Genomic DNA, 14774 nt, shown 5'->3' on the forward strand with positions numbered 1-14774 from the left:
TACTAAAAATTTTAATTTGACAGAAAAAATATTTTATAGATCCAATATCTTTGCCAGAAATAATAAAAATTGGCTTGACCTCTTTTGGTTTTTGGCGCAACAAGCGTTGTAACTGTTTACGAGACAGGCTGCTTTTAAGGCCCAGCTTGTATTGCTGTACTGCGCACACAGATGGCATTTCCAATGCGTGATAGAGCAGAACAGCTTGTGAGCTGGCCCGCTGCCAATCATTGAGTTGCATACGACCACAAGGGAAGTGGGTACTAAGTGGATGGGCTCTGCCAGCCAATCAGAGAGCCGCCTATTCACCACGGTTCAAATTAGCCCATACGTCCGAGCCACACAAGCAAACTCCGAATCTTGCGATAGTAATACTGGCGTTAGCATTGGCATTGTCGCTCGCGCATTTACTGTAACTACTTGTACCGGCGGCCTTCGATCATGAGTTTAATATGTCTGCATCGGTAACGGTTTGTCAACGCTGCGTAGCATCTACTAGATTTAGGCAGAAGGCATATTATAATACGTATATATATTTGTGTGGAAAACGTGGAATATGTGCGATTATTGTGTGTGCACACATAACGCGGACCGGTATCGCATTAAATAGTGAAAACGCGACAATATGATGTGCCCGTTAAATTGAAAACAAAGTAGAGTGCACAAAAATGAACAAGTGAACTAAAATAAAAGCGAGTGCTCCATTACAAAAAAGCATAAAAAAAAAAAAAACAAAAAAAAAAAAACAAATAACACATACAGGCATATATGTATGTATACATGTGCATCTAACAAATACAGAGCGCTTTAATTAAAGAAAATAAAAATCACTACCATCTGCATGAATTATTTTGAGACAAACAGAATCCTGTGGTGGTAGCGCTGTGTGAAATATTGACGCCTGCAGTGAGCCCTGGCACTTATATTACATGTTCATTGTTGATACTCAAATGACGAGTAGCCCGTTTAAGTTTCAGCACTCAGATTGCCTAAATAAATGCGAGAAATTTCGCATTTGAAGTCCAAAAGTGGAAATCAACACTAGCACCACCACTAGCACTTGCTACCAGCAAGAGAGTGAATCTGACTGCTGGAATAACTGCAAAAATTATTAGCACTTACAAAAAAAAAAAAAATAAATAAAATAAATAAAAATAAAAAATGTTTACGCTTCAACCTACGCCTGCAGCTATGGGAACAGTGCCTTGGTCAACAGGAGCACTAATTGAACGACTGCCCGCTCTGGATGATATGAACCATAAGGGTATGATTAAAACTTTTGCCTGACCTTTAAAAACAAGAAAATCTCATATATTGTTTAATTTCTAAGAACTCCTATTTAGTTTCCGACGATAACTGTCTTTCAAACTTTTAATATAATCTGTTATCAGGCATTTGTATGTGTATTTCAGTTAATATGCATATATATAAAATGAATAATAACGCTTTAGGTGTGCAAATGATTACTGAATAAGTTTACAGTAAGAATCCACAAGAAGAACAAAAGAATCAACATAAAAGTACCAAAATGAAGTTGTTGGAATATATAAATATGAGTTATTTGAGGTTCTGGATCACAAGGGAACCACGAATTTATTTAAATACTCTTCCTAAATTTAGACTATATAGGTGCTCATAAATATTAATAATAGAAATATGCATTATCATATGTAACTTTGATATTAGTTTTCCTTACCATAAAATGTTTAATCAGTGTATATGGTTTCGCTAATATTTTGATAATAATCTTGATAAGGACGACGAGGTGAGTCAATGTGATCCTCTTCGTCTTTCTGTATATATAATATAAAATATTGAAATTCATTTAATAGTTGTTAAAAGCAGCGTTTCGTCAAGAGCGTATGCGTTTCTCCTATACGAGTGCGTATGAGCAATTGCTTTTCTATCGAGCAAGTCAGAGTGCTCTGTCGAGACTGCTCGACTAGAAGAGCCACTAAACTCTGCAAAAAGCTGATATCCTAATTATTCTGTACTTATTTTATACACACATACAAAATCAATCACATGCACACACAAATACGCACGCTTCTACACAAAGCAGTAGCGACTGCAAAGCAATATTATTGTGTAATACTATCAAAATACTATTATTATTAAAATTGTAATAATGGCATTTAAAGGTGTGACTTTACCAAAGCTCAAGCTTTTTTTTTTTTAATTTTGGGTAAAGTGGGCATGGTATCCAAAATTTGTAAATTACAAAGTCTTCGTATTCGTAAAGTCGATATACACACAAAATCTGAAGGTTTTAGGTATAATAGTGTTCAAATTACGCTTTAAAAACTAAATCAATTTAACAAAAATTGTCGATATAAAAGAAAAATGATAAATTTGTACAACATATGGGAACACGAATAAGCATGCAAAATTTCAAGTGTCTACCTCTTATGTCTTCTTGGCGTTTATTCGGACGGACGGACGGTCGAAACGGTTTAAGTTCATACAGGCAACAAGCGTAAAACGAAAAGATTCAAATCGTGTTCAAATATGAAATTTATGATTTAATAAATTAATACGTTGTTTTACAATTAAAGAGAATGCCAATTTCGGTAAGCATATTAAAATACATCTCGGCTCAGAAGTATTTGGAAATATTGCTTCCAGAAATAAAGAACAAAACCATTATACCCTGATTTCCCATTGAAAATGGGTTCAGGGTATAAAAATATAAGATCATATAAGTATTAAATTGCTATAATATTGTTCATATAAGTATTGTATTATGTGCACGTCTGACAGCTGTTGTGATTATTTTTCATTTGCTTTGCTCTTTTCTTCTTATAGACAATGCTCTTGCTATGAGAAATCTGCCCTGTTTGGGCGTGGCTAGTGGCAACGGACTGGCCGGTATTGATGCAAAGGCTGCTGCAACAGCTACGATGGAAGTTGCGGATGCAACTGCATCTCCACAGCCACCTCACTCAACGTCTTCGTACTTTACCACAACCTACTATCACTTAACAGATGATGAATGTATGTTTTTAGTATCATCTCAAATTTTTCAATCAACTTTAATGTTTAACTCATATTTGTTATTGGCAGACGCAGACTTAAGCTCAATCAAAATATTGTTAAAAGAAGTAAGAAGGCTCCAGTCGAGACTGCTCGAGTGGGAGATACTCTGAGCCATCTAAGCTGATACTATAATTCTGCACTTCTTTTATGCACTCATGCATACACACGCATCAACACGCACGTATATCACGCGCTCTGCTGACTGCGCACTTAGCAGCGACAGAGCTTGGGCAATAGCATGAGAATTTATTTGTTGAATAATTTCTCTTGTAGTAAGACTATCTTTATGAAACTTTTAGAACGTGATCATATGGTTAGAATGTGTATATATTCCAAAGCACAAGCCTCTAGTACTTAAAATACATTCTATTTTAATTGCTGACGAAGGGGGCGTGGTATTCAAAATCTGCAAATTACAAAATCTTTGTAACCATCAACGGTATATACGCAGTAAATCTGAAGTTTCCAGGTCTAAAAGTGTTCAAATTAGGCTGAAAAAACCAAATCAATCTTTCGATTATTCTCGATAAAAAAGTTTTCGGATGAAACATCGAAATATATGACAAAATACTATATGGCAAATACTGGTATACAAGAGTCTACATGCAAAATTTCAGCTCTCTAGATCTTATAACTTCTAAGATCTAGGCGCTCATACGGACGGACGGACGGACCGACAGACGGACACGGCTATATCGACTCAGCTCATCGCCCTGATCGAAAATATATATATAACAACATTTCAAGTCTCTTGCTTTTATATCCTTTGAGATCGACGCGTTCAAACAGTTCATTTCTTGATACCTTTAATTGGACTGACAATCAAGACTACACAATTCTTATATATCTGATCCTTCGATCCTTTCCCTAGCCGTGGTATGGTGCTCGTAAAAAAGAGAATGAAGCTCAAACAATACATATGCTTCCACTTTCTGAAAATATAATATTCTTAAGTACAGAATCAAAAGTAAAATAGAAAGACAGAGCGAATGCTTTAATGTGTACTCCATGCTTGATCTACAACAGGTAAGAAAGCTGTAGTCGAGACTGCTCGACTACGAGATCCATAAAAACCCTTCGAACAACTGATATTTCAATAATTATTCGCACATGCGCACAGGCACTCACACACACAGGCATAAACACGCATTCGCTGCAGTGTGGGCTTACTATGGGAACTTAATTGTAAAAAAAAAAAACAAGAAAAATCCCAATATATATATATATATATATTTGCCTGCAATCTGGCAATCTGGTTTCTTATACATATACTTGCCTAATTGAGTTATTTAGGATTTAGTACTACCCAGAAGCACGCTTATCAGTCGCTGCCACGATTTGTGAAAATGATTGGCATTCGGTGTGAAAATTGCGAGACATTGTTTTTCATTGATTTTTCCACTAATTGTTTGTTGGCTTTGTGTTGTGAATGACTTGGTCAATGGATCTGGAATCTGTATAAGCTGGCAATTATGGTCACACAATGAATCGAGGACAAAAATCCATAGCCAAGCTGATCAGTACGGACAATGGATAACGGATACAGTACAGAGAGAGAAAGACCCCGAGTTCCGAGTCTCTCTGTAAGTCCAAGTAAAGATGTTTAGATGCACATAAGGTACATATTGAACACCATCGGCAAAGAACACATAGCTGATTGACACTCCTGTGCCCGTTCGACATGCTTCTCTCCTCGTTTTGCAAACCTCCTTTTGGGGTGCCTTCGTCCCCTTACTACCTAACACTCTCTGTCCCGCTGTGCCGATAAGTAGTTTTAGTTATGTCCGTGCCATTGTTTGTTTTATGAATCAATACAATCATTTTCCACCTATATAATGGAATTGAAGAGTGTTCTGTGTTCAAAGACCGTTTCGTGTCATGTCGTTACAAATGAAAACAATTATCATGACGTTGGAAGCCGAAGTCGAATGGATAATAAACAAAAGCATCAGCATTTTGTTTTGTCTGATCATTGTGTTTGCGCTGCTCGTGTCACACATCAGCCAAACTGCAACACGCTCTTCTCTCCTAATATATATATAGGACTATCTCGTTTTCGCACACAACTGTCACAGCTACACATTCATGAAACCCAAATGAGACTGTTAGTGACGCGATCATTGTGCGACGTGATGTCCTAGGGGTTCGTAGTGGTTATTTCTTGCCCTTGTCATCGCAATGATATGTCCAGATCTAGGTCCAAGGTCCAAATTGCATCCCATCTGATTTGTCTAGCAATTACATTGTTAATCCTATTGAAAATGGGAAATCAAGGTATAATGGTCTTGTGAAAATAAGACGGAAGCATGGCAGGCCCCATAAAGTATATATATTCCTGATCAGGGCGAAAAGCTGAGTCGATATAGCCCTGTCCGTCTGTCCGTATGAACGCGTCGATCCCAGAAGTTATAAAAGTTAGAAAAATTTTAAGATAGTTCCAATATAAGAGAAATTATTCAACAACAAAATTCTCATAATATTGCCCACAAATATTGTCTTCTAGTCGAGAAGTATCGACTAGAGCACTCTTACTTGTTTTTATACCCTGAACCCATTGAAAATGGGAAATCAGGGTATAATGGTTTTGTAGAAATGTACGTATCTAACAGGCAGAAGGAGGTGTGGCAGACCCCACAAAGTATATATATTCTTGATCAGGGTGACGAGCTGAGTTGATTTGGCCCTGTCCGCCTGTCCGTATGTATGAACGCGTCGATTTCAGAAGATATAAGAGCTAGAGACTTCAAATTTTTTTAAATGTCCGTAATTACAGCGCGGATATCGAGTTTATCATTAAAAATCGATAACTCATCCCGATCTTTTTTTATCGATAAAAAACCTTATCAAAAACCAGTTATAAAATTATATCTTCTACACAAATGCTGCTAAGACCTAGAGAGGGAGAGAGACAAAGTACAATGCCGACGTCACAAAAATGTTTCTAAACCATGCTAATGAAACAAGTTTATAAAAAATGGTTGTTTTGATTAAAAATTTGAATTATTTTATAGTAAAAGCTTTTACGAACATGGCAACCGAAAAAATGAAAAAAAAAAATATAAAAAAATATATATTTTTTTTACTCTTTCTGGTTAAAGCGTCCTCCGGGTAAAATCGACGGTCCCTTGACTGCTATAACCGGATTCTACTGTAAATCTCCAATATCTTTAGAGCTGGAGTTGCCATCGAAATACTAAAAAGTACAAATGAACTTACATAGTTCATTTGTACTTTATAGTATTTCGATTTTTGTTATAATTCACCCCCCACCCCTATATTCACCCCCTCACCGCTAAATTTGTAAAGGACATATTTCAAATACTAGAGATTTAAGCTTTGGCCAATGTACGTATTTTAATGATACAATCACAATCTAAGAGTATCATGAATCAAGTACATCCATAAGAAAAGTTATCAAACAATTAAGTTCCCATAGTCAGCCCACACTGCAGCCCATGCGTGTTTATGCGTGCGTGCCTATGTGTGTCTGTGTGTGTGTTTCCTCTGTAAGCAGAAAGACGCGAAAAATGATAGAAATCGCTGTTGCTCAAAGGGTTTCAGGGGATCTCGTAGTCGAGCAGTCTCGACTACAGCTTTCTTACTTATTAATTTATATGTATATATTGAGAACTAGAAGTGAAGTTAGTTCCAATAGATTATTACTGAGTTATTGAAAACATAGCAAAAAGATGTTATCTCTCTAATCTGTTATATATTATATTTGATGGTATGGTAGCTTAACGTTTAACGCTTAGCTGCTCTGCCAACCGATTGCCGTAAAATTTAGAGTCGGGCTTAGTCTTTCAAAGTACTTTGACCCTCATCTCGAGCCATTCAGTAATAGGGTAAAACTGGCAGACAAGTTACCGCATCGTTGGGCTCAATAAGGAGTCACATTGATACGCAGATTTAGAGATTATCTCACAAGCAACGATACTAGGAAATATATTTGAAATCCATGTCATCCATCGACATAACGAGTGCTTCTTATTTTTTCTTTCTGGTTGACCAGTTGATTTGATTATCTATTTTCACTTTATCGTGTTTTGTTTTTGAATTGACTTGTTTTTATACCCTGAACCCATTGAAAATGGGAAATCAGGGTATAATGGTTTTGTTGAAATGTATGTAACAGGCAGAAGGAGGCGTGGCAGACCCCACAAAGTATATATATTCTTGATCAGGGCGACGAGCTGAGTCGATTTAGCCCTGTCCGTCTGTCTGTCTGTCCGTCTGTCCGTCTGTCCGTATGTTTGAACGCGTCGATTTCCGAAGATATAAGAGCTAGAGACTTGAATTTTTTTTTAAAATGACCGTATATACAGCGCGGACGTCGAGTTTGCTTTTAAAATTCGATAAATCATCCCGTTATGTTTTTATCGAGTAAAAACATTCAAGTTCAAATCAGGTGCCTCTATAGCTAATTGTGAATGATTTTTCTTTTTTCAAATTTCTCAAATATTCAATATAATATGTAGATCATATGCTGAAAGTTTCATTAAATTCCGTTCAGTCAAAAATTAATAAAAAATAATCAAATATTTGGCCAATTAACAAACGCACGTGCAGCAGCTACAACAAATACATCACATCAGCTGTTAGTTTCGTTTAGTTTTGGTAGATGGCGCTGCAGCAGTGAATCTATTTGAGTTTTGCCAGCGCCACCAGCAGGAGTGGGGTGGCCTAGTGTGTTAGGTGCATGACGCTGGATCAAGAAGTCGCGGTTCGAATCCCGATCGGTGCAACACTGATGTTTTTTTTTTTAAATTGTTTCAAAATATTTTTATATTTTCATAAATACGTTTTCTATTTAATTTATATTTTTAAATACACCGAAATTGAAATTTTAACTATACTTTATGTGAGTTTTTAATAGTTTGGTTATTCTAGCAGATTCTTAGAATCACATCAGCAGTTAGTTTCATTTAGTTTTGGTAGATGGCGCTGCAGCAGTGAATCTATTTGAGTTTTGCCAGCGCCACTAGCAGGAGTGAGGTGGCCTAGTGTGTTAGCAGCATGACGCTCGACCGAGGAGTCGCGGTTCGAATCCCGGTCGATGCAACTGATGTTAATTTTTTTTTAATTATTTCAAAATATTTTTATATTTTATTAAATGAGTTTGGTATTTTATTTATATTTTTAAATACATCGAAATTGAAATTTCAGCCATACTAAATGAGCATTTTTATTTGTTGGGTTCAGGGTAGTATCTAGTCGAGCACTCTCGACTAGAGTTTTCTTACTTGTTTATACCCTAAACCCATTGAAAATGGGAAATCAGGGTATAATGGTTTTGTTAAAAGTATGTAACAGGCAGAAGGAGGCGTGGCAGACCCCACAAAGTATATATATTCTTGATCAGGGCGATGAGCTGTCCGTCTGTCCGTCCGTCCGTCCGTCCGTATGTATGAACGCGTCGATCTCAGAATATATAAGAGCTAGAGACTTCAAATTTTGTCCTATATATCGATAACTACTCAAGATATTTTATTGTCGAATAAAAACCTTATCGAAAGCTAGTTATTTAATTATATCTCCTACAACTTTAGAGCTAGAGCTTCCAAGTTTTATATGTAGACTTATATGTATTTTATATAATTTCGGTTTTTGTTGTAATTTACCCCCCACCCTTATATCCACCCCTTCATCCTCACCTTTGTAAAAGGCTTATTTCAAGTACTATAGACGTGTGCTTTAGAATGTACACACATTTTCACCATATGATTACGCCCTGAAAGTTTCATTAAGATTGTACGTCTAGAAATTAAATTATTCAACAAATAAATTCTTATAATGTTGCCCACACTACAGCGCAGCCCAAGTGCAGTCTTACTGCGCAGTTAGCAGAGCGCGTTCTACTGCGTGCGTGTGTATGTATGTGTGTCGAAAAGAAGTGCAGACTGATTAGAACATCAGATTAGAGGATTCAGGGTATCTCTTAGTCGAGCAGGCTCGACTAAAGTCTTCTTACTTTTTTTTTTTTTTTTTTTTTTTTTTTTTTTTTTTTTGTAATCATATAAAATCAGCCTTTCAATCTCGACCAATTTGAATTGAATTGTTACCAAACAAGAAACTGTCAGCGCATAGAGAAATATACTCGACCAAACAGTGCAAACATCTTGACAAATTGAGAGAACTCCAAAACGTGTTTTTAGATACTTTTACAGTCTTGCTGCAGTAAAGCGCAAAAAAGGTTTTGCAATTAACAAAAACAAAGCAATGTAATTCATTTCTAGATCAACAATTTTACAAATATACACATTAATTGAAAAAATTTTCTTTAAAAAAAATATGTTTTTATATAAAAATATCCAGAGGATATGTTATACAACTCAAAAAAATTAAATGCTAGTATACCTTAAGCATCCTATCCATATCTTGTCGAATGACTCCGCCAAGAGAATATCCTATTCACACTTACCGACTCGCTTCATTTAATGTCAATCTTAATATATATTTCCTCGGATAAATATAGTATATTTTTACATCTTATTGTCCACAAGGCAACCTGGTACCATCATTTGCCGATGCAAAATATTAGTAAGTTGAATTTTATATAAATGAATAGAGAGAAAATAGCAGGTAAATTTAGTTGTTAACGGAATGATAAGATTCTATTGGTTTTATGTACCATGTCAGGGTTGCATTTTATACGTTTACCATGTGACCGTTCACCATTCGTGCATACGGCTCAGGACAAAACAAATATACTCCCATTTTATTAGATTGTAATTTAGGCAAAACTTTGATGTTTCATAATCTTAGGTATAAATAAAAGGCAAAAGTGACGGGCATATGAACAAAAAAGTCACTGAAAATCATCTTTTGGGATTGACTAAGAACTTCATATTCTCGCGTACTGTTGGCGAGACGATGTGTTATAGTTTTCAATTAATTTTATATTTCAGGTCACAGTGGAGTAAATCAATTGGGTGGAGTCTTTGTTGGAGGAAGGCCATTACCAGACTCGACACGCCAGAAAATAGTTGAGCTCGCCCACTCCGGAGCTCGACCATGTGATATTTCGCGAATCCTGCAAGTTTCCAATGGGTGTGTTAGCAAAATTTTAGGCAGGTAAGTACTGAATATTCCAATTTATATAACATTTTAAGTATTTCAAATGAGGACTTATGAATCTTACCGCCTTGACGACTGACTACACTGTTAAATCTAGATCGTCTATACTGTTAAAGCTAGAACGCTGAAATTTTGCACGTGAGATAATGTTACCATTGTATAAGAGCGAAAATGATATGTCCTAATAAGGCAAAAGAAAATCGGATCTGAACATATAGTGATTTTTCAAATTCCGCTATATTTAAAGCATAATTAACCAGAAATCTGAAAATTGGATACTCGGGCTTGATTAAAATTGATTAAGCCATGTCCATTCGTCGGTTTGTCCGTATGCTTGTACGCGTCGATATTAGATGTAAGAAAAAAGACTTGTAAGACCGTCTATTGCAATTACGTCGTTGGTCTCTCCAAATTATATATATAAATTCATAATTCAGCTCCACCCCATGTTCACCCCTTCAATAAAGTTTGCAAAAAGCGAATATTCGAATATTGGAGACCTATGCTTTTGCAAATGCACGCAGTAATATTATCTCGATCTGAATATTATATGTAGTAAGTCCAACTACGAAAACCAATTAGTTATTAAAATTAAATTAATTTCTTGTCATATATATGTATATATACATATGTATATGTCTATTTTAGATATTACGAAACAGGAAGTATTCGACCTCGTGCGATTGGAGGTTCCAAGCCACGTGTTGCCACCGCAGAAGTTGTTAGCAAAATCTCGCAATACAAACGGGAATGTCCTAGCATATTTGCATGGGAGATCCGTGATAGATTATTACAGGAGAATGTGTGTACAAATGATAACATTCCAAGTGTAAGTATACTTTTGGACATTTCTTACACCCTTACTGCACAAGTATAATTATATAAAAATACATTATTTATGTACATACTTATGTACAGTTTGACACGAAAGTGTTTTCACATGGGAAACAAATTATATTTTTGTTCTTTGACATTAAAAAAAAACTACTAAATGTGATATTTCAAATGTTTTTAAAAATTACATTATGTTTTTATACTCTGAACCCATTGAACCCCATTGAAAATGGGAAATCAGGGTATAATGGTTTTGTTAAAAGTATGTAACAGGCAGAAGGCGGCGTGGCAGACCCCACAAAGTATATATATTCTTAATCAGGGTGACGAGGTAAGTCGATTTGGCCCTGTCCGTCTGTCTGTCCGTCCGTCTGTCCGTATGTATGAACGCGTCGATCTCAGAAGATATAAGAGCTAGAGACTTGAAATTTTTTCTAGGTCCGTGTGTATCACGCGCATATCAAGTTTTATAGTATATCGATAACTACTCCCGATATTTTATTATCGATCAAAAACCTTATCGAAAGCTAGTTATTTAATTATATCTCTTACTCCTTTAGAGCTAGAGTCTCCTAATTTTATATGTAGACTTATATGTATTTTATATAATCTCGGTTTTTGTTGTAATTTACCCCCCACCCTTATATCCACCCCTTCACCCTCACCTTTGTAAAAGGCGTATTTCAAGTACTAGAGACTTGTATTTTCGAATGTACATACATTTTTACCATATGATTACGCTCTAAAAGTTTCAGTAAGATTGTACATATAGAAATTAAATTATTCAACAAATAAATTCTTATAATGTTGCCCACACTGCAGCGCTGCCCAAGTGCAGTCGCTGCTTACTGCGCAGTTAGCAGAGCGCGTTCTAATACGTGCGTGTGTATATATGTGGGCCGAAAAGAAGTGCAGAGTGATTAGAATATAAGATTAGAGGGTTCAGGGTATCTCCTAGTCGAGCAGTCTCGACTAGAGTTTTCTTACTTGTTTTCAATTCGTTGTCTTACAAAATTTTTTTATTTAATTTAAAAACCAATAATATAGGCTTTAAAAAGCATAACAACAAAAAAAGATATTCAAATTCAACTACCATGAAAGTGTTTGCACAAAAATAAAGTATTCAAAACAAATCAATATTAACTATATTAAGTATCAATATTAGTATTTAGTAGTAGTAGTAGAAGCGGTCATTGAAGCCAATGAAACTTTTAGAACTATTGTAATGAGACTTTCAGAAAGTGATGACATTATGTCATAATGAACAAATGAAATATATTCCAAAGTACTTTAAATACGCCATTTACAATTTGGTGTCAAAGGGGGCGTAGTATCCAATATCTATAAACCTGAACCCATTTTCAATGGGAAATCAGGGTATAATGGTTTTGTTGAAATGTATGTAAAAGGCAGAAGGAGGCGTGGCAGACCCCACAAAGTATATATTCTTGATCAGGGTGACGAGCTGAGTCGATTTGGCCCTGTCCGTCTGTCTGTACGTCCGTCCGTCCGTCTGTCCGTGTGTTTGAACGCGTCGATTTCCGAAGAGCTAGAGACTTGATTTTTTTTAAATGACCGTATATACAGAGCGGATGTCGAGTTTGCTTTTAAAATTCGATAAATCATCCCGTTATGTTTTTATCGAATAAAATCATTCAAGTTCACGTCAGATGCCACTACAGCTAATTGTGAATGATATTTAATTTTTTTTAATTTCTGAAATATTCAATATATTTTGTAGATCATATGCTGAAAGTTTCATTAAATTCCATTAAGTCAAAAATTAATTAATTAAAAAATCAAAAATAAATAAATAAATTAATTAAAAATCATCAAATATTTGGCCAATTAACAAACGTACGTGCAGCAGCTACAACAGCATCGTATAGGTGTGCACACATACATTCAAACTTCTTGTGGAACATTCTTTGAATCACATCAGCTGTTAGTTTGGTTTATGGTAGATGGCGCTGCAGCAATGAATCTATTTGAGTTTTGCCAGCGCAGCTTCCAAAATTGAGGTGGCGTAACGTGTTAGCGGCATAACGCTCGATCGAGAATTCGCGGTTCGAATCCCGATCGGTGCAACTGATGTTAATTTTTTTAATTGTTTCAAAATATTTTTATATTTTATTAAGTGAGTTTTGTATTTCATTTATATTTTTAAATACATCGAAATTGAAATTTTAGCCATAGTAAATGGGCATTTTTATTAGTTGGGTTCAGGGTAGTATCTAGTCGAGCACTCTCGACTAGAGTTTTCTTACTTGTTAAAATGTAGGTCCTTCTATATCACGCGCATAAAGAATCTTTCTCCAAAAATCGACAACTACCCTCGATATATGGTTTTCAATTAAAAACCCTATCGAAGTTAGAATTAGTTATTTAATTATATCTCCTACATCTTTAACTAGGGTCTCCAAATTTTCAATGTAGATTTATATGTATATTATAGATTTGAGATTTTTGTTATAATTTACCTCTCACCCCAATAGCAATCCCCTTCTTCTTACCTTTGTAAAAGGCGTATTTCAAGTACTAGAGACTTGTGCTTTGGCAAACAATTGCATTTCAATGTGATAATCATGATCTGAAATAAGAGTCTATCCACAAGAAAAATTATGAAACAATTAATTTAGTAAGCTCACACTGCAGCCAATGCGTGTTTATGCGTACGTGCGTATGCCTGTGTGTGTGCATTTGCGAATAATTATTGAAATATTATATAATTATTATTATTAATATTAAATATTAGTTGAAGGGATCAGGGGATCACGTAGTCGAGCTTATTATATAAAGTTGCCTACACCGCAGCCCAAGCGAGGTTAGCAGATGGTTTTTGCAGGGCTCAGGGTATCTACTAGTCGGGCAGACTCAACTAGAGCAGTCTTAATTATTTCAGTTAAGGCCCAAAGCAAATTAAACAACTTTGCATATTTGGATATCTGTTGAATGTTCTAAAAAATTCAATCCATTGTGATTCAAGAATTCTCAGTTAAATTTTAGATATATGTATATACATATGTATATTTATATGTATCTTTAATATTTGCTGAAGTTAAAGGAATTGGTCGATATGTCAAGTTTTCAAGTATTTTCTAATGATTTAAGTGCCACATTACTTTTGCTATTTTATTTTACTCGCTATGTGAATTTATTTGGCAAGCTTGACGCCATTTTTGTTTTGTTTTTTTTTTTCTGCCGTTCTTTTTATCTAGTTAGCAGTTTATTGTTTATTAAGTATGCCAAAAAAGGAATAGCGAAGAAAGCAAATGAATTGTGACAACGATGCCGATGGCCTGCGCTGTACTCTGCCTCATTGACAGTTGTGTGGAAAATGTGCTCATTCAAATGGAAGGGAAAATCTTTTATGCACATTAAGCGCCAAAAAGGGAAATCAGTGCTAGAAAAAGTATGAAAAACGTACAATATTAAATAAATACGGCCCAGCCCGTCACCACAAAGCGTAAGGCGTTGAAATTCACGCGCGAGGGAAAGTCCGATTCTTCCTTTTATGCTGGAAACAGAAACAGAAACGGAATCGACGCATTGGTGGCTACAGGGACGGATTGAGAGCAGAGCCATAAAAAATCATTGAGGGGTGAAAGCGTTAGTGTTTGGCAGTTAGAAATTAAATTGCTGGATGTTAGCCGCACGCTCTAATTTGTTCCGATGGGCCAAGGGATTCGATGCAGCAAGCGTCTGAACATAGGTAAACAACTTTTGTTGAAGTTTCTTATATTTAGTTGTTCAATAGCTTATATTTCGATTAGTTTTGTAATAACAAATGAAATAAGTAATAATGTATGCTGATCGTCTTTTAGCCG

General features: G+C 35.5%; 1 protein-coding gene across 4 annotated transcripts in view; it reads left to right on the forward strand.

The window, feature by feature from the left end:
• Positions 1-42: 42 nt before the first annotated feature.
• The window catches only part of ey (eyeless), a 32147-nt gene continuing 17415 nt past the window's right edge, over positions 43-14774 (forward strand). Inside the window, exons 1-4 of one of the 4 annotated variants that reach the window (XM_089472491.1) lie at positions 43-1264; positions 2806-2994; positions 9945-10110; positions 10762-10942. In XM_089472491.1, the coding sequence (XP_089328617.1) occupies positions 1162-1264; positions 2806-2994; positions 9945-10110; positions 10762-10942 (639 nt within the window). In that variant the 5' untranslated portion in view covers positions 43-1161. The remainder of the gene's footprint in view (positions 1265-2805; positions 2995-9944; positions 10111-10761; positions 10943-14774) is intronic. The other 3 variants (XM_018013597.2, XM_018013596.2, XM_089472490.1) reach the window with 3 other exon arrangements.

This window comes from Drosophila arizonae, chromosome 6 (assembly GCF_054131065.1).
Source record: "Drosophila arizonae isolate 15081-1271.41 chromosome 6, UAZ_ARI_1.0, whole genome shotgun sequence".
Classification (NCBI taxonomy): domain Eukaryota; kingdom Metazoa; phylum Arthropoda; class Insecta; order Diptera; family Drosophilidae; genus Drosophila; species Drosophila arizonae.